We start from the raw sequence: 19,072 nt of genomic DNA, 5'->3' as shown, positions 1-19,072 counted from the left end.
GGACGCTTGTTGTACAATGTGCGAGCGAGATAATGAGAGGACGAGGCAAACAGTGACGAAAAAAATGAGTTTCCAAAAGAGGTGACGGTGTTAACCGACCGAAGTAAGAGATATAATATAATTTAAACCGATCGAAACAACGTGGACAATTCTTCTTCCCCTCAAGACGATGGAAATCTTTTCTTACATTTTATTATTTTCCATCGATCTTCGAAATCTCTTTTAAAAATCTCCTTATCCCCCGTGGAATTTGCATTTCCAGCCGAATGATGGATGCAGCCAGATCGTGCCAATGGATACTAATAGGAATACTCCTCGTCATCTCGTCGAATCGTGCCACCGGTCGTGCCGGATCGATATCGGGATCGAGCAAATCGAAGACGATCTTCAATCCCGGTTACGTGGAGGCACGTAGCAACGATGGGAATCGCACCGAGTTAACCCTGAATTCGCCCCGTAGACGCCGATACGTCCGATTTCCAACCGGTCCCGCCGGTTATCTGTTCGAGGGTGGCGGTCCCCCGATAGGGAGGAACATAGGTTTACACCCTGGGGTACGTTTCCCATCGTGGAGGCAGCACAAATCGGCCTGGAGGAGTCCCATCTCGGAGTACAACAGGCCTGTGATGGGCCATCGCACGCCACGCTTGATCTTCCGCGACAATGACTTTCCACCCCCGGTGGGCGGCAGTGCACCCTCCTCGTTCTTTCAACAGTCCAACCACTTGCCGGATTTCGAGGATGACGCGAGAGGTAAGAGGTGACGCGTAAATGTAGTAAATGAGAATTATAAATGTAGTAAATGGTTAAGGAAAAAACGAGATCTAAGAGATTGCGAATCAAAATTAAATTCTTTCGCGTGACGTGGTTTTAATTCTTCTATTAATTTTCTTGTCGTTTCTTGAGTAGATATTTTTATTTCTTCTTCTTGTTTTTTTTTTTTTTTTTTTTATTAAGTTATTAAGAGATTGAATTATTGTTTCAGATCATCGAAAGCAAACCCTCGACGATTATCCTAGGTTAGAGTCAGGTACGTTTTTTCCCGTGATCGGTGTATCGACACGGAGATCGATGGAGCGATCGTACCTGTCGAAAACCCGTTTCGCACGGCCGTTTTCCGGTGTTTCGTTAACGAACATGTAATCGATAGCTAATGCGTTACGTCACATTTCTACGGATATTCGTGCTAATCGGATAACTGTAAATTAACCAGACTCCGCGCGCAATATCCCAAGTGTCGCAACTATTGTGACACTGGACCCGTTTCCGTCACGACTTCCGCCTATCCGCCTATCGTTACTTACGAAAGAAACGCTCCTCCAACGTTTCGTTCCTTCCTGTTGCTTTTTACGATTTCTATTAAATCGCATCTCGATTAAAATTAAGTGACATTCGGTCACTTTTCAATATTGATTGCCCAATATTTTTCAATTTCGTTTCTCTCGCGAAAGTGTTGCGAAAGTTAGGCTTGGAGTAATTCGTCCTTTAAAAAGAAAGAAAGGAAGAAAGAAAGAGAAAGAAACGGTTAAGAGGGGCAAAAGCGTAGCCGTGTACCCTTCCGTGGTTTTATTTCTCGATTCTTTCCGGTTCCGGAGGGAGAGGAGGATGGAAGAAAAAGTGGAAGAAAAAACAGTTTGCCCTGTTTTGTGCAGAGCCGCGTCAACAAAAAAGACCGCTGTGGAAGGGTGACGATACGTTGTGCGGTGACGGACGAAGCTGCGAATTTTTTCTAATGTGCTGGATGTCCGCTGGCCTTTTGGACGGCAGTTGCGGCGGCATCATGTTCGCTTGTTGTCAGAGGAGAGAGCCGAAAGGCAGCTCCTCCGATTATAACCTGATTGAGGCACCTAGAGATCAGTCTCAGCCGCTTTCGTTGGATACTTACACGGAGACAGTCAACGACGATCGTAAGTCCTTCCTACAGAAAGCATGCCATCCGATTCTTGCACTAGCATGATCACCTCTTTCTCTCTCTCTCTCTCTCTCTCTCTCTCTCTCTTCTCTTTTTAGACGAGACGAGTTTTATCCATCTCTTTCTTCATTTTCTTTCTCGTTACTTCTCCGACCCGAATCCTATTCCTTCCTTCGCCGTTTCTTATCTTCGATTTCTCTTTTACTCTTACTTTCTTTTTTTTTTTTTCGTTTTGTTTTTCTACGAAACGTTACTCACTTGCACTTTCCTCGGCATGTCGAAACGTTCTTCGCCTGCAAATTGCTCGTCTCTTTAGCACTTGCACTTTCCTCGGCATGTCATCGAGAACCTTCACTTTCTCTGTTCGCACCTTCCAAACCACGAGGGAACCAACCTATTTTCTCGTATCCCCGTTTGATTCGCCAACAATCTTGCACGCGACAAAGCTACCGTTCGCCTTCCTCCCTCCATTTAATTAATTCTTCTTCACCTGTCTTGCATGCTCATCGCGATGAACAACGAAATGAATCCGTTCTGCACCGATCTTCGACTCGCGTCCTCCCGTCACGCGAGTCCTCCATGTTTCGCATCCACTTCCGGTTTTCGCTCGAAACTCGCGAGAAAACGATCCTCCGTCTCCCCTCCCCCGAATTACGATCTCGAATTTCAAGAAACGGACAATTTTTTCCTTCTTTCGTTCAAGTTCACGCTTTTCGATCTTTTCTTTTTTTTTTTTTTTTCTTCTTCTCAACTCGTCAAATAATCGAATTACTCCAAGTCTAACTCGATCCAACGGTGTTAACTCGACGATCAATCAGACTTTGACCGGACGAAACACGCATTTCCGTCGTTACAAGAATCGTATTCGATTACTATACTATCACTAATCACTCTTCGAGAAATTATCCGCGAATGAACGAATCGATTCCACGATAAGGACAGCTTATACCTACTTAACTAAGGACTAAAACGTGGTGTCCACATCCTTGTGTGTAATTGCAGGCTGCGGAATACCTGCCTCGAAGCAGACCGCGCAGAGAAGGATCGTGGGAGGCGACGACGCGGGGTTCGGCAGTTTTCCATGGCAGGTCAGATTTTCATCGATCAATCGTCGATTCGTTTGCGCGTCGTTTATTTCTTTTTTTAATAAACGAGAGAGAAAACGTTCCGCTCTTTCCTCAGGCTTACATAAGAATCGGATCGAGCCGATGCGGAGGCACCCTCGTCAATCGATTCCACGTCGTGACCGCTGGCCACTGCGTAGCCAAGTAAGTCGAAAGCCACTCCATCCTCCCTAAATTTCATCCCTAATTTACCCTTTTTTAGGGCGTCGGCGCGTCAAGTCCAGGTCACCCTCGGCGATTACGTCGTCAATTCGGCGAGCGAGACGCTGCCCGCTTACACGTTCGGGGTCAGGGAGATACGCGTTCACCCTTACTTCAAGTTCACGCCTCAGGCTGACAGGTGGGGCACCCACCTAAATTGATTGCTAGAACCGTCACGATTATGAAACCAAAGTGAAACGAGATTTTTCCAGGTTCGACGTAGCCGTTCTTCGATTGGATCGACCGGTGCATTACATGCCTCACATAGCGCCGATTTGTTTGCCCGAGAAGAACGAGGATTTTTTGGGCCAGTATGGTTGGGCCGCTGGATGGGGCGCTTTGCAGGCTGGTAAATATATCGATACGCTCGAATATTATTATATATTATTCACGAATTTGTTGAAAAAAATAACAGGATCGAGGCTACGGCCCAAGACCCTTCAAGCTGTGGACGTGCCCGTGATAGATAATCGGATATGCGAGAGGTGGCACCGATCCAATGGGATTAACGTGGTGATTTACGACGAGATGATGTGCGCCGGTTACCGCGGAGGTGGGAAGGACTCGTGCCAGGTAAGTATTGCCGATTGGAGCCGAGTCGAATCGATATCTCTTTCTTGGCTTTCTTCGTCCCGCAGGGTGACAGCGGTGGCCCATTGATGCTGGAGAAGACGGGACGATGGTACTTGATAGGGATCGTCTCGGCGGGTTACTCGTGCGCGCAGCCAGGCCAGCCAGGAATCTATCATCGAGTGGCGAAAACGGTCGACTGGATAACGTACGTCATCAACTCGTAGCGGAACGAAATGAATCGGAAAGGGATGGAGATAGTTCTCTCTGTGAAAGCTTTGCATGAAACAAAGTTTACAATGTTACCACCGAGGATCTTAGGAATATGTATGCGCCGTGTGTGACCGAGAAACTTGGATTCGATTCCCGCGCTCAGATCGATCGTTAAAAAAGTCGGGGACTAAAGAAGTTGGTCGAAGTGTCAAGTGCAAGTTTGGAAAGGTTCGTTTTGTCGCGATGCCGTGTATATCCCGTGTATAACTCGTCGTGTTTCTTTCATCGATTTAATCGAGTCCTTCGCGGCAACGATATCTCTTATCTTTCGGCAAACGTAACGGCGAATGAATGTGAAAAATTATATTATGCTTGTAAATTAAGCGCGCGTGAATTCGCGCTTAATAAAACGTTTCGTTTCTATTTTACTCGTTTGTCTTCATTCTTGAGGAAGGGGTGAGTGTAGGGATGAAAGAAGAAAATCTTTACATTAAAAACATACTTTGTTATTCGACAACCGATATAACTCAAACGCAAGCATAATACGTTGCTTAATAGCAGGGCAACGCTTTTCTTTTTTTTTATTTTTTTTCCTTTTTTTATTATTTTTTTTCTTTTAAGTATGTGATTTTCATCGCGTATATAAGTACACATTTATTCTCGTTTATTCGTTTCAACGATAAGCAATCCGCGACAACGAGTGTCAAACTTCTGCGTTGTAGGATCGTAGGAGGCGTCGGCTCTCGAGGCTTCGATTAAGTAAGACAATCTTGGGATAAACTACTAATATAAGTTCTCATCTTCGCACACCAACGAAAAGAATTACACTATGCTTCCCGCTTTCGCGACGAAATAATAAATAATTTTTCCTTCGACGATCCTTCATTGATCGACGCTCGTCAACGAGCGTCGTTTTTTTTCGGGCCCCGTTCCTCGTATTTTTGATAACAACAACTTATTGCCATCGACGAAATCGGACTAGATATTGTTCGATCATTGAAAACAATCAAGAAAAGAGAGAGAGAAAAAAAAAACAAAAATGCTCGTCGTGAAAACGGGAAATGTATCCATCAATTCCCTACTAGCTGTGTCTAATTTACAAAAAAATTAATTTCGACTCGCTATACATTCTGTCACATGGAGCTCGTGTTATCCGTATATTCATTCTTTCGTAATTTTAAGTAATATCTTTAAAACCGCAGTGAAAAAAAAAAAACGGCGTTTAAACGCGAGAGTTCCCAAAAAGAAAAAGGAGAGAAGAAAAAAAAGAAGAAAAAAGGTATCTACCTATCTACATCGTACGATCTGCGTCAAAAATGTTGTTCTTCCGTAGAGAAGAGCCGTAAACCCTGGGAAACAGGGCGAGTTAAAATTCATCTTCTAAGTTAAATAAACTAACGATAATACTTTCTCGTTTGAGAGTGGTACGCTCGAATACTAATAAAGGAGGAGGACGAAGAAATATCGGGTCAAAAGGGACCCGATCGAGGTGCTCGATCGAGCATCGCCGGTTATCAAGCTGTCGTGAACGCCGCGGCATTCTAAATGCATTCTTGTCAACGATATTTAGAGATCGTCGTGTCGGAAATTCGCCAGTTCGATCGTAAATCACTTTCGATTCCGATCTTGATTCTTAAATTACAATTACGTTCTCGAACGGTTCCGGTGTAACAGTTGAAACAGTCTTGTTGTGTGTCGCAACGTTGTCATGGGGCAACAAATGCACTGACAAAATTGATTCCGATTGCATCGTGGCGATCCAATCCCACGAAGAAATCGCGCAGATACTTTGAACAACCAACAGCAGCTTGCTCCTCAATGTTGAACCGTCATTGCTCGTTGCTCGAAGTATCCGTGCCATTCGAATCCGAATCAACGTCTCGAATCGTTCTCCTACCTTCTACGACGGTAGAATATCGAGTTCAAGGACACTTTGGGTAGCGGGGGACAAGCCGTCCTCGCTTTTGTGCATCAAGATATTCTTCAAATCCCTCAATTTCTGCGGTTGAAGAGCCATGGCCGAGTTCCTGGGCAAGGTCGCGATCGGATTGGTGCTGTGACTCTTGAACGGCTTTTCGCATCGATTGATCCCCTTCTCCGATTCCGAATTGTACCTTCTCTTCCCCGTTAGCTCCGTATTCGGTTGCACCGTCCCTGCCGTGTCCCTGTCCTCGAAGCAGGGGACCGTTTGCATCGACATGGTGTTCCTTCGATCGTTGAACAAAGATCTGGGATTCAGGGTGACCTCTCTTGCCGAGCCGAAGTGCTTGAAATTGGCGCAGATGGGATTGTTCACGAGGCTGGTGTCGGCCGGATGGCAGGGCTCGGGCACGCGTTTCTCGATCTTGATCTCGGTCACGTTTTGACGGATCAGAATGTCCGGCGCCGCTTCGGGCAACGGCTCCTGGGAGATCGGTGGCCATTTTAAGTCGCGCGCCATATCACGGTCGATGGCGAGAAACTTTCGCCTGGACTTGTCTACGTTGTGCCAACGGTAACGTAATTTCCTAAAAACGAGGTAGTCGACGAACACGTATTCCATCAGCAACGAGATCAAAAAGTTGGCGACGCCGTATCCGACCAGGATGAAACGAAAACCTACATCGTCCGGAAGTATCAGCTCGAACCAATTGCTCAGCCATTCGAAGGGGAAAGTAGCGAGGTAGACGGAGAAGAGGCTGAGAAGGATGAACGAGGTGAGCAGCCCGTAATTCGTGAACAGAGACTTTCTGTACGGATGACCCTTCGAGAACGTCACAGCCAGAATGATATACTGCATGGAACTGATTATGAAAACTGTGTAATTTTCCGTGCAGCTCACGTCGTCTTTGTTCTCGGCCGCTTTGAGCGTGGCGTTGAACGGTACGAACCAATCCATCTGCTCGAGGTGCCACAGGCTGACGTATTGAAACAATGCCACGATCAAAATTTGCGTCACTAGGCTTAGAATGGGGGTGGTACTGATAAGACTGTTGAGAGGAGCTGTCTTGACCAGGGGCCCATCGTAGGCTTCGGTACGGCCAAAGAAGAAAGCGAAGATCGAGATGATGAAGAGGTCGATGTAGAGGAACTCGATATCCGTTAGATTCGACTCGATACCGTACAGCAACATCACGGAAATGAATTGTGTGAGCGAGTAGCTCGCCATGTATTTGAAGATTCCGAAAGAAGTGACCAGGGCTGCGCGGCCTTCGCGAATCACGGTAAGTACGCAGGAAATGTTGGTTTCGCGGCTGGTGAAGGGCGACGCTACCGAAGATTCGGTATCGGAGAGAGAAATTCCGGTATGGGCCGCCTTCAGAGCTCCGCAGTCGTTTGCCCCATCGCCTACCATAGCTGGAAATCATTTTTTAAATCGACATTTCATTTTCTGATCGAAATTTATAATATATTAATTATCTTGAGAGAGATGAAGTCACTTACCAACGTAATAACCCAAAGATTGCAATTCCTGAACGAGTTGTTGCTTCTGATCCGGCGACATTCTTGCGAAAATTGCTCCACGCGTGACGAGTTTGGGAATCAATTCCGGATAATATTGTCTGACTAGTGCCCATGTTTTGCCCGTGAGTGCAAACACATATTTATTTTGCGAATGTTGCAAGCTGAAATGGCGGAGGATAAATGTGTAAAAATCGGGTGAATTACGTTGTACGCTTGGACAGATTTGACGAACTTACTCGTCGGATAAATAATTGATATCGTTTTCGTACTTGTTCCCAAAGCCACTTTCAATCGTTTCCAAGCTAGCAACACTGTTTAGATCGGTCATTTCGCTAAGATCCGCGTGCGTTGTTGACGGTTCGCTGTTGCTCTTCGTGAAGTAGATCTGTGGCTTCATCTGATTCTGTTGAGTGGCAGAGACTGCGATAACGGGTGTACCTGGTTTCACGATATCACAATCTCTGGCGACTGAGAGTGCAGTCAGCATGTTGTCCCCAGTCACCATAACGGTTTTTATGCAGGCAGTGTTTAGAGCACTGATCACAGGTGTCGTTTCCGGTTTCAATCTATTCTCCATGATCACGAACGCTAAAAACGTAAGATCGGACTCGGCAGATTCGCGACTCAATCGTTGAACCTTAGCGTAGGGAAGACGGTTCAATGATTTGTGCGCGAGGCCGATTACACGGTAACCTTCTGAAGTATAATCTTGCAACACGGTGCCAAAGTCTGGTGGAACTGTAAAAACAACGTGATTAATTGTAGTTTAAAAAAAAGAAAAAATATTTTTTTAAATATAACATTTGTCGTTGTTACTGGATTGTATACAATACTTACTGGATTCCGCTCTGGAAAGGCTGAGTATCATTTCTGGGCTGCCTTTGCAATAAAGATCGTAATGATTAGCTCCCAACGTCCTCGTTATCACGCTCATCCTCTGAAGACTAGACGTGAATGGAAATTGACGAACGATCCCAATTTCTAAACCTTGCTCTCCCAATTCCGTCGTGGAACCAGCCAACGTGGTATCGAGGTTGTTCAACGAGATGTTATCCATCACGTCCGAAGACATGGAGTTTTGTCGGCTGAGCGATATTCTTATCTCGGTGGGTAGTTTCTTCAGCAGCTTGGAGCCCTTCGGTGGCCGTACTATCGTAGGAAAAAGCATAGAGAATTTCGATGTATCGGACACATCGGGTTCTTCCAACGTCCAGCCAGTAGACTCGAACATTTTTAAGTCAAGCGGATCACCCACGAGTTGATTCTCTATTATAGTGATTCCGTGACACGTTACCATTCCTATTAGAAGATCGTTCAGAGGCAAAGACGCGATGTTTTTAACGGGTGGCTGGAACTTCCTATCGACGGAGGACACCACGCCCCACATGTCGAGGCCATCTTCAGTCAGTGTCCCGGTTTTGTCGAAACAAATGCAATCGATCGATCCCGATACATTGATAGTTCTTGGACTCGTACAGTAAATCTTGTTCTTCTCGAGTCTTCTCTGCGCTACTAAACGGCCAACGGTCATAGCTGCCGGCAGAGCTGGAGGCACTACTATGGTGATCAGATCTAACGCCTCTAGAGCGATATGGTTGCTAGGGACACCTCTAATAGCCTTTGTCACGATGGTATAAATCACGCCAATACTAGCTATGCCGGCCAACAAGATTACGAACTTGTACGAATCTTGTTCGAATTTGAAATCTACTGGTGGAGGATACATGATGGATCTGACCAAACCACCTTTGCTGGTATTGAATCCTGTTCTAACAACCACGGCTAATACCTGTAAAATAATAAATAAAATAAATAAATAATTACATCATCATTTTTTTTTATAAATCGTTTCTATTTCGATGATCAATAGAAAAATTATTCGGAATTCGAATATTCTAAGTAATTCGAATTCGAGTTACCTTTTCCGATCCATAGTATCTGGTTTGAATAACTTTGGTACCACAAAAGAGAGTGTGCCTTGCGTGCTCCTTGGTGTCGTATATCACTTCATTGGACGAAGGAATAGGCGTTTTCGTAACCGGAACTGATTCTCCGGTTAACATGGATTCGTTCAGAATGCAATTTCCAGTGAGAAGTACCGCGTCGCAAGGCATCAAACAACCGTGAGAGGGAATAACCAAAATGTCACCAGGTACCAATTTTTCAGCAGGAACAGTCGCTGTTTGCCCGGTCGTGCGATCTCTTATCACCGTGGCCACATCGGAAGAATGTACAGTGGATCGTAAGTTATGTTGATTCTACAAATCGAGCCTTGATTATCGATACAATTTAGAAGGTAAATTAGGAGTGAATAGAAAATCGCGTACTCGACGAGTCTGGAAGACTGCCATGATTATACCAATGCTGGACATGGTCAAGATAACCATGGCATAATAGTAATAATTGTCAGCAACCCAGAGACCAAAGCTAAACAATTGGAAGACGTAGAATGGATTTAAAACTTCGAGACAAAGCAAAGTTAGAATACTTTTTACTGGAATCACGATTTCATTGTTTCCATAAACGCTGCGTCTGTAAGAAAATAAAGAAATATAGTTTAAACAAAATGTTGCGTAATAAAAATCGATCATTCTCATATCGATCATTCATAATAATTTGTGTAAATATTTGCCTCATGTGTTGCTCAAGTGAATTCAATCCTTGCATTTGATGCAACGTGGAAGTTAGAACACCGGCGTCCAAACCTCGAAGCTTGAGAAATTCTGATCTTTCGGGATCCCAAACGTAAGTTAATTTCTTGCAATGGAAAAGAACGATCGAAGAAACCTCTGTATATTAAAAATATTATCAAATAAAATATTAATCAATTTTTTTTATACGAAAGAAAAATTCTTTTTTTTAAACATTGAATTCTTACGTTTAAATTGTCCACCGATTAAATGCAACGACAGTGTCGGATATTCTTCTTTTACTTCCTTGATAGTTATCATACTGCCGTTCTCCATCCAAGGTTCGTTATCCAATAATGATTTTCCATCGAAGGGTTTGCTTCTTTAAATACGGAAAAAAAAAAAAAATTATATTTGCGATATATTAATAAAAATATATATATTAATAAAAATATCGTTGTTCGTAAAGATAATTATAATATTATAATTTCGTAAGGAAAAACTAGAGGATAATTACAATATATCTTCAGCGGCCAAAGTCTTTAATTTTTTCACATGATAGCTCGTATGCTTCCCTTGAAATCTTTCCACCAATAAAACAGTGTCTGCGGTTTCTAATTGACATTTGGAATGAGTCGCGAGTAACATCAAATGTGGTATCCAATGAAAGACCAATCTAAGAAGGCCTCCGGTGATTATAATCAAGAACCAAGTAATAGCGGTAAAAATTTTGTTTCTTTTGTAGCTGGAAAAATTAGAAAAACGTATATATTTAACATCGTTGTAACATTGATCGACACGCTTTGACACGATGCTTACCCATAAATTTCCATTTGATCTTCCTCACCAGGATTGATGTAATCGATGCCATTCTTTAGATGAAGTATACCATTACTCTTGGTACCTAAAATAGCACAATAGCCAACTAATTAGATCGATATTATTGACGATGGGTGAAGAAATTTTATAGAAATAATTGGATGAGATAAATTGGATCGTAACAACGTGTAATACTCGTGATCATTGATTGAATGAAATATCGATTGAATGATGCGATATTTATGGAAGACGGTTTGATTCGAAAGGATCGTCAAGGACGATAAGATGGAATCGTTGCCAAATAATTTAAGGTGGGTAATTAGGCGTTGATCCAAGCTCCTTACCCTCTAAGAGTTCCGTTTTCTGCTCGCGCTGATGGTCAGTAGTCGTATTGGTACCGCGCGCTCCAAACACGTTGTACGCGTTTCTGGCGAAGCTCAAGTTCAATTTATTCGGAGTGGGTGGCATGATGATGATCGCAGGGAAAGGAGCAGGAATTAAATACGAATCTTGTATATCTATCTATATATACATATATATATATACGTAAGCACACGTATCTATATATATATGTTTTCTCTTCTCTTTTTTTTAATTAGGTACAATTGTTCGTGGTCTCGCGAGAGATCACTCAGCGAGGATACTACTTTTGCGGTATCACGACAGCGTTTTCCCTTTCGACGTTTCTTGTCCTTCTTCCTAATTTTTTATCTTGTACGTTCCACAACTACATGTTACCACTACTCTTCTATCGACTACGATTTATTGTCTATGGGCCAATCATGGGCCCTTGTTGCTTATATAACAACGACACAATGTGAAAAAAAAGAGAGAAAAATAAAAATAATGGATAGTACACGAAAGTTCGTCAACTGGCTTCAGAGGGAGATCGACGAGGATAAAATACTCGTGACAAGAGAGAAAAATGGGAATCTAGCCGAAACGAAGCGAACGATTCAAACGTTCGTCCCCCAATAATAGCGCAGGACGAGGAGACGGCTGTTTTAGGCAATAACCCCGTCTGCTACCGACACCGATTGCCCGCCATTTTCGGGTCCGTCTTCAATGTTCTCGATGTAAATCTCGACGGAGCGTTCTCTTGCATTTGGCTGACATTAAATAATCGAGGACGCGTCAGGATATAGCGGTATCCTGTCGTACGGGTCGGGACTCGAAGATCCTTCCACGAGAGTTGAGGCGGCAGTGGCTAAGTTGAGTGGCAGGACAACGACGACGTTGGCTATGAAACAGTAGCTGGTGCTATCGCTTCGGACCTGCCCCCGAGTTCCTTGATTCGTGTCAGTCGCCAGGATCGGTGAGCTTTCGCCAGCCAATTCGTGGCGTGGTCACTGCTCGTTCACCTTCGCTCATACCGCGTCGCACAGACGCCTGTTTCGAATCCCTGTCGGCCGATCCCGGATGAAGCAGCTGAGGCTCTTCCAAATCCCAGCAGCTCACCAGAGATTTTTTCGTCTTTCCCTTGCCTCTCGCGGCTGGTCCAATGTTATCTCGGCCTTTTGCTCCGCAGCCAACTTCTATCGCCTCTCTTGCATTCTCATGCCTCCCTTTTGCTGCCTGTACGTGCGATCTCAAATACATTACGGGTTATAAAAATATTTTGGATGCCGTCGGATGTCTCGATCGGCAGAGAAACTTGGTCGATTTGGTCAATTCCGGCTCGAATCACACTTGTGTTTTTTCTTGCGATTCTCTTCGATCGACAGAGATCTGCGTTATCGGTCAAATGGTCACGATCGAATCGACGAATGATCTATCGATCGCGTTATCGATGACTGAAACGAGCAAAAAATTTATTTTCACGATCTCGAATCGAGAAATCACGAATCTCGACTTTTCAACGTTTTAAGTACACGAATAAATCTCGATCGAAAAGTTCGATTAACGCTCTGGAAAAGTAAAAGTTGTTTCAAAATAAAATATGTGCACCTCACTGGTATAACGTCCGCTTCACCGTTTCGCGAATTTCGAACACCTATATATAGAATCGATTACGTCAATGTTAAAGTTCCTTTCTCAAAGGTGATCACACGACTCTCACGAGTTCTTAGAATGATTTTTAGAATGAATAAGCACTTTATTTTTTTCACGCACGAAAAACTGACACACTTCTTTTAACACTAATATTCACTCGTGACAATCGCTCGTAATTCGATTGATTAATTCTGACTAATAGCTCTCGACGGATTGACTATCGATATACAAAATCCGTTCTCTTTTTCACGTTATTCCAACTTATCTTTCGCTCGTCGACGAATTCTTCTTTCAGATGATCCGTTTAAACGATTCACCCTCTTCGGGACTTCTAAGTACAGAGAACACGGTGCAATAGTTTGTACCTAGTATCTTACTCATGCTGGAAATTTCAATTCGTTCGCTCGCGTCGATTATCAGCTCCGCCCTTTTAGGACCCCGTAAATTAGGAAACAGAAAAGAAAAAATCTCTCTCCTCCAAGAAGTCACTTTGCACACCGTTTTCGTTTCACTTGCGTTTCATGCATCTGTGGCCGCACCGTAGTTTTCTCGCTCACAGAAAGCACCACTTCTGCCTCTGTCGACATAAACTGTGTGGGTTTTATAAGCGTTCACGTTCGAGGAAAAATGACACCTTTCCTTCTCGCATGCCTGGAAATTATTTTCTCGGAAACTTCGCGATTCTTCGGACCTTCTTCGACCGCTTTGTCTGCAACGTGCTCGCGATGGATCTAAGATGGCGTCCAACCAGCCGTTCCTTTCGAGTCGCGCTTCTAACACTCCTTCTCTTACTTTCCGACCGTGCTCACTTGAATTATTCTCGCTCGACAACGGCGATCCCCTCGCCGAGTTTCGTGCTAGACCGGTTTATACGATCACTGTGAAATACTGACAAGTATGCGACAGCTGGCACAAAGCGTTCAACCCAATTACAACAAGATTCCAGACGCGAGTGTATTAAGGGAATCGTTTGGCATTAGCAGAAGACTTGCGCTCTTGCCTGCTTCCATCCCGGTTCAGGGCTGTACTCTTCGTCACCTCTTTTCAGGTACGCCACGTGTCGAGCTCCGTTATCGGTTTCGAAACGAATACCGATTCGATTACGCTTTGTCAACATTTCGAGAAACGTAAAACTATTCGTCGAGATACTTGCTATCGTTTGTTGATTTTCGTGCGAACGTTCACACGACTTGTCAGCGATTTCTCACAGATAATAAAATTGTTGAAAATTTTTTATCATTTTGCTCGAGTCACGAAAGTTATTTTAGAATCTCAAATTTCGCTTCGATTAAATTTATTTTTTCAATCGAATGGAACAATCGATCGAAGCGACGTTATCGAAATTTTTCGACCTTTGTACTCGTTACTTCATATATATTATCGTATTCTCAAGGGCTAACCATAAGCTCGGGGCCCCAATTTTATCGGAGTCGTGCCTGAGATATCCCTACCATTGGGTTCTGCCTCGACCTACGACGACGTTGCCATTCGTGACTCATTTGTTCTCACTAAATCGCTTTCCGTAGCATGAGGACGGTCCTGTTAATTGCAAGGGACTTAAAATGCATGCGCCTGTTTTTATGGCGATATCTTTTCTATTATCCTTTGAGTAGTTACCGTAGTATACTTATTCAAGCGTTGTAACGGTAAAATCCAGGTAAATCGAACGGTTTGTCTGCTTTTACAATACTCTTTCATCTCTCTTTCGCTCTTACTCTCTCTTTCGCTTAGATTCTCCATCGGAGTATTGAACGAGCCCGAGAGCCTCGTGGTCAATACTCTGTTCGAGCTAACTTTCTTTTTATCGTGGCCAACACGTGCTAACTGTCTGAAACGTTCACACCTAATTCTCGTGCAGTTAGTAGGAGATTTCTTTCCCGTATCCTCTTTTGGTTAATTTCGATTTTAATCCTTTTTAGCTCACTCGACGCGTTAACGATTATTTGAGCTCCGACAGAAGCTTCTCTTCGAGCGAGGTTCGTAAAATAGCGTCGATTTTCAAAATCACAAGTGATGCCGCATGTTCTTCTATATATAGTATCGTTTAAAGATTATGTTTCAATGTTTTAACGATAACAGGGACATGTTTGTTTGAATGAAGACAAGCTGGTAATGCGACACTATCCATCAACTATAGGTCAGATAGTAGAACGGATAATCATCAATGACGGAGATATCGTTAATGACCGGAGGAAATCTCATCGTCGAACTACGATTAATTTATTCGGTGATATACATTTATTATATATACGAATATGTGGAGAATCAGGAAAAGCGTTAAAAAAGCGTTTCAAAATTTGTTTTCGTTACATCGTTTCCCAGAATTGTTCTCTTTCGATTTCTCTAATCTCGTCAGGAATCGTGGGTTTTTGAATTTTTCATACTGCGTTCGAGAATTCTTGGATGTCGTCATTATATACCGGCCAAGAGATAGCGAAACTTATGTAAGGTGAATATTGCAAATTGCGTAAGCGTTGACACGCAATTTCCCGCGACCAAAGTCGCGATGCTTATAATTATGCGCCTCTCATTTTTCCGAATCGTAGGATTTCCGGTTAAGTGACACGTGTTTCGCGTTTATCTCGTTTATCATAGTTTCCTATATCCGATCACGTTTCACGTGTGCATTTTGCGATTTTATTGATCAAATAAAGCCCTGTATATCTACTCTTATTACGAATTCGTCTATTCGATAATCGGTCACGTTTCATCTGCAAACATCTAGGAATTTGATGTTTGCAACACGATAATGTCTTGTTGTTGAATTAACCGTTAGTTTTATCGATAGTTCGAATGCCTATTTGAATTTTTGAAGGAGATACGTATAATTAAAAACACGAGCAATGATTCGACTATTAAAAGTCAAACGAAAAGATTACTTTTCTACTATTATCGAAATGTGAAAACTTACGAAAGTTTATTTTTTTCTTTTACATTATTTTTTCAAGAAAATTATCTTATCGATCACGTTTCTTTTCTTTTTTTTTTTTTTTTATTCAAACAAGAAATTTTTATTTAATCGATCGAATCATCGAGACGATTTATTTCGATTCGAAGATATCTCATAAAGAAGAAAGAACTTTCCTCGTTTCTTATCAAACGTGTCATTGAACAAACTCAAACGATTTACATGATAAATCTTTGACAAACTCGACTTCAAATTCGAATAAATGCCGCGGAAGACAGACTCGTCTCGGCCTCCATGCTATTTTCGAGTAGTGTCGTCGACCGATTCGATGAAAATCGTCTCATATTCTACTTATTCACTCGGTTGCCTCTCCTACTCGCTTCCTGCGAATTTAGAAGCGTCGCTCGACCACCGTCATGGCCGTTTGAACTTTTCGGATCTATAATAATCCAGTGACTCGACCCTGATTTCATCGCTGGTCGAAACATCGGACATTTCCAACACCGGAATTATTAACTATTTTATTTACGACTGTGCATGATCCGTGCAAAATCATGCGCGTGGAATATCATATTTGGAGACGTGCGATTAATAGCAATTATAGATCTGACTCAAGGTTGCACACCGAACCACTGTTATTTTACGGATGGAATCATCGTTTCGAGAAATGTTCAATGGTACATGGAAAATTATTATTTCCGCGTCTATATCTATTTTTATAATAAGAAAATCAAATACGACGAGGTGATGAGATTTCAAAGTGTATCATTGTATCATTTCTTCTGACACGGCTTTGCGTCTTTCTCAGCCAAGATAGGCGAAGAAAAAAATTACTTTGATTTGTGAATGATGTCTGATTGCAACGAGTGATCTTCGGGGTTATCACGAATCACGAGATTTCTATATCTGTTAACTTACGAACGGATCGACAAAGAAATATCGTCGATTCTTAGGAAGATATAAAAATATCACGCGTTGAATTATTTTTGCGAGCGATAAAGAACGAAGTTGTTATTCATGATTAGAATTTTAGATTATTTAGATAAAGAAATCTGGTATCTCTTATATCTTAGATTAATTGAAAGATATTTTTCATTGTTCATAAATTCCTTCGTCGAGAAAAGTAAATGCGTTTATTTAATTAGATATGTTGCAATGATTGCATAAAACGATATATAATTATACTTCGATAAGGAAAGCTTGCTTAATTTTAGTGAGATTTCCCAAAGCGTGTTTCTTCACAGTAGAAGAAGACGTCACGGATCAGACAAGAAATATTACGAATATGCAATGATAAGGTTGATAAGGTTGACGAATTGTTGTTACCGATAAAGTGAATAAATAGAAGAGCCAACCATGCAGAAAATAACGTAACAACATATAGAAAATAACGTAGCAATTGAAAAAATCGATAATTACTTTAATCGGATCGTTCGATTAAAATTAAAAAACGTATAACGATTATTAATTATTGATCAAAATAATAAAACACAATTATCCGTATCGATTCTTAATCTTTACATTAAATAACGATTAATATCATTTATATTTATTTGAAATAATATTCGATATCAATTGTACTTTTAACGCCAATTGACGAGATTTCTTTTCTTTAAACTTTTTAAATCGTTATATTATAGAACACTTTAGACCGAGATCTCGGCCACTTCATAACTTCGTTCGTTAAATACGTCACCTCTTAATTGACGAATCGTTTCGAGTGGACAATGGTCATTCGTGAGATAATTAGGGCAACAAAATGTCCTCCATTTTGAATTCGTAGCATTTTTGGCCCCGCGCTAAGAAATGTGAAAATTCGCGAAAGAAAATTGTAAAACTTCCTCGATAATCTTTCGTTTCATTTTATCTTATATTTTTTTCTTCCATGAAAAAAGATCGCAATTTTTACCTTAAGTATTTTTCGAATCGAAAAAGTTTTCTTTAAATTTCTAATCGATTGACGATTGATCAATTCGATTTTGCAAAAGTTTTTCACGCAAGAAATATAATTCGTCAGATCGATATAATAATAATTTTCGCATTCATTGTCAAAGTTCATCGAGATTGCGTGTTTTAAATGGAACGTCTTAGAAATAAGCGTAGCTATTTCGAAATCGCATTATTTTTATAACGAATAAATATGGATTATCCGTCTGCTTTACAATTTGAACACATGGCTCGTGCATACTACATTCGGGATATTTTTCTAAATTCCTGTCTGTCCAACCCTGACCTGGAACAAAGTTTCGAATCGTCTCGATCTCGTATCGATTCGAGATTGTCTCGCAAGTATTGGCGTAACATTGAGCAACCGGAGACCGGTCGGCGATTGACGCAAAGGAAAGTTTCGCTGTTACTTTTATAGCGTGACTATAACGTAAACACTTCGTTCGCCTCAATACCTCAATAACCGCTCTTCATCGATCTCTTCGCTTCGTGAACTTATATCTCACCATCCCAATATATCAAATATCCCTATATTTTTAATTACAAAAAAAAAATTCAAATCGACCCGTCAAAATACTCAAAGAATCTTTCTCGAAACTTCTTCCTCGACTTCTTCTGATCTCAAATCCTAAATTCGTAAATTTCGGCGTATCTAAACCATATTCTCCTCCTCCCGGAGGAGACAAAGCAGTGTAAATCCATTTCACCCAGCAACCATCACCAAGTAACGTTAAAATAACAGAGGCCTACCGTCGTCCATGGTGGTTGTTGTCCTCGGCTCGGAAGAGGCTCGTACGATGCTATCCACTTTCTCTAATGTGACGACGATTGCCGTGATGACGTTTGTCGGATTGTCGGTGGGCATTTAAAGGCGATCGAGTAACCAGGGATTTGCTGTGCATCGCGTGCGATCTTCAGTTCTTTCTTTCGCTTCCCGGTGTCAGCAACCGGGCAACATAATTTCTCGGTGGCACGCGCAGCTGCGCCGTCACAGTGAAACGCTACGCGACCGCGCAGAAAAGCAGCAGGGACGCGCAACGGAGCGCCGAGCAACACTGCTCGTCGTCGCCTCGCTCGATCCTCGTTCCGTTACCGAGTTGTAATCGCTCTTCGGTACCGGCGATCCGCTCGCTTTCGCGCCGCTCATTGGTCGAAACCGTTCCTTATCACCGACAATTTCTTCCATTCGAACCGACGCCTCTTATCTATGACAAATTTACCGATCTTCGATCCAATCGCCTGCGATCCCAATCCAATATTATTCGCGATCGATCGCGATCATCGATCAATCGGTGGCCATTTTTTTCTTCTT

General features: G+C 42.3%; 2 protein-coding genes across 4 annotated transcripts; one reads left to right on the top strand and one right to left on the bottom strand.

Moving 5' to 3' along the window:
* The first annotated feature begins 266 nt into the window (after nt 1-266).
* On the top strand, nt 267-4,034 carry LOC122711113 (transmembrane protease serine 11D-like). Its single transcript, XM_043929562.1, has 9 exons — nt 267-753; nt 986-1,030; nt 1,653-1,907; nt 2,915-3,000; nt 3,095-3,180; nt 3,239-3,376; nt 3,450-3,586; nt 3,653-3,810; nt 3,876-4,034. Exons 1-9 carry the CDS (start codon nt 267-269, stop codon nt 4,032-4,034), a joined length of 1,551 nt encoding a protein of 516 aa, XP_043785497.1.
* A 470-nt stretch (nt 4,035-4,504) lies between these two features.
* On the bottom strand, nt 4,505-18,854 carry LOC122711279 (polyamine-transporting ATPase 13A3). 3 transcript variants are annotated; one of them, XM_043929875.1, is made up of 11 exons: nt 18,511-18,854; nt 10,914-10,998; nt 10,612-10,839; nt 10,343-10,476; nt 10,097-10,253; nt 9,792-9,996; nt 9,384-9,722; nt 8,302-9,253; nt 7,701-8,202; nt 7,444-7,625; nt 4,505-7,356 (listed from the first exon to the last, which is right to left on the bottom strand). In XM_043929875.1, exons 1-11 carry the CDS (start codon nt 18,623-18,625, stop codon nt 5,921-5,923), a joined length of 4,335 nt encoding a protein of 1,444 aa, XP_043785810.1. In that variant the 5' UTR covers nt 18,626-18,854; the 3' UTR covers nt 4,505-5,920. The 3 variants fall into 3 exon arrangements, with proteins under 3 accessions (XP_043785810.1, XP_043785811.1, XP_043785809.1); XM_043929876.1 differs by lacking the exon at nt 18,511-18,854 and adding an exon at nt 11,258-14,497 and having other exon boundaries at nt 7,734-8,202; XM_043929874.1 differs by lacking the exon at nt 18,511-18,854 and adding an exon at nt 11,258-14,496.
* Between the last annotated feature and the right edge of the window lie 218 nt (nt 18,855-19,072).

This window comes from Apis laboriosa, unplaced genomic scaffold (assembly GCF_014066325.1).
Source record: "Apis laboriosa isolate Shangri-la unplaced genomic scaffold, ASM1406632v1 scaffold16_cov148, whole genome shotgun sequence".
NCBI classification, from domain to species: domain Eukaryota; kingdom Metazoa; phylum Arthropoda; class Insecta; order Hymenoptera; family Apidae; genus Apis; species Apis laboriosa.
The sequence above is the reverse complement of the archived record's forward strand: the minus strand, read 5'-3'. Positions and strand labels throughout refer to the sequence as shown.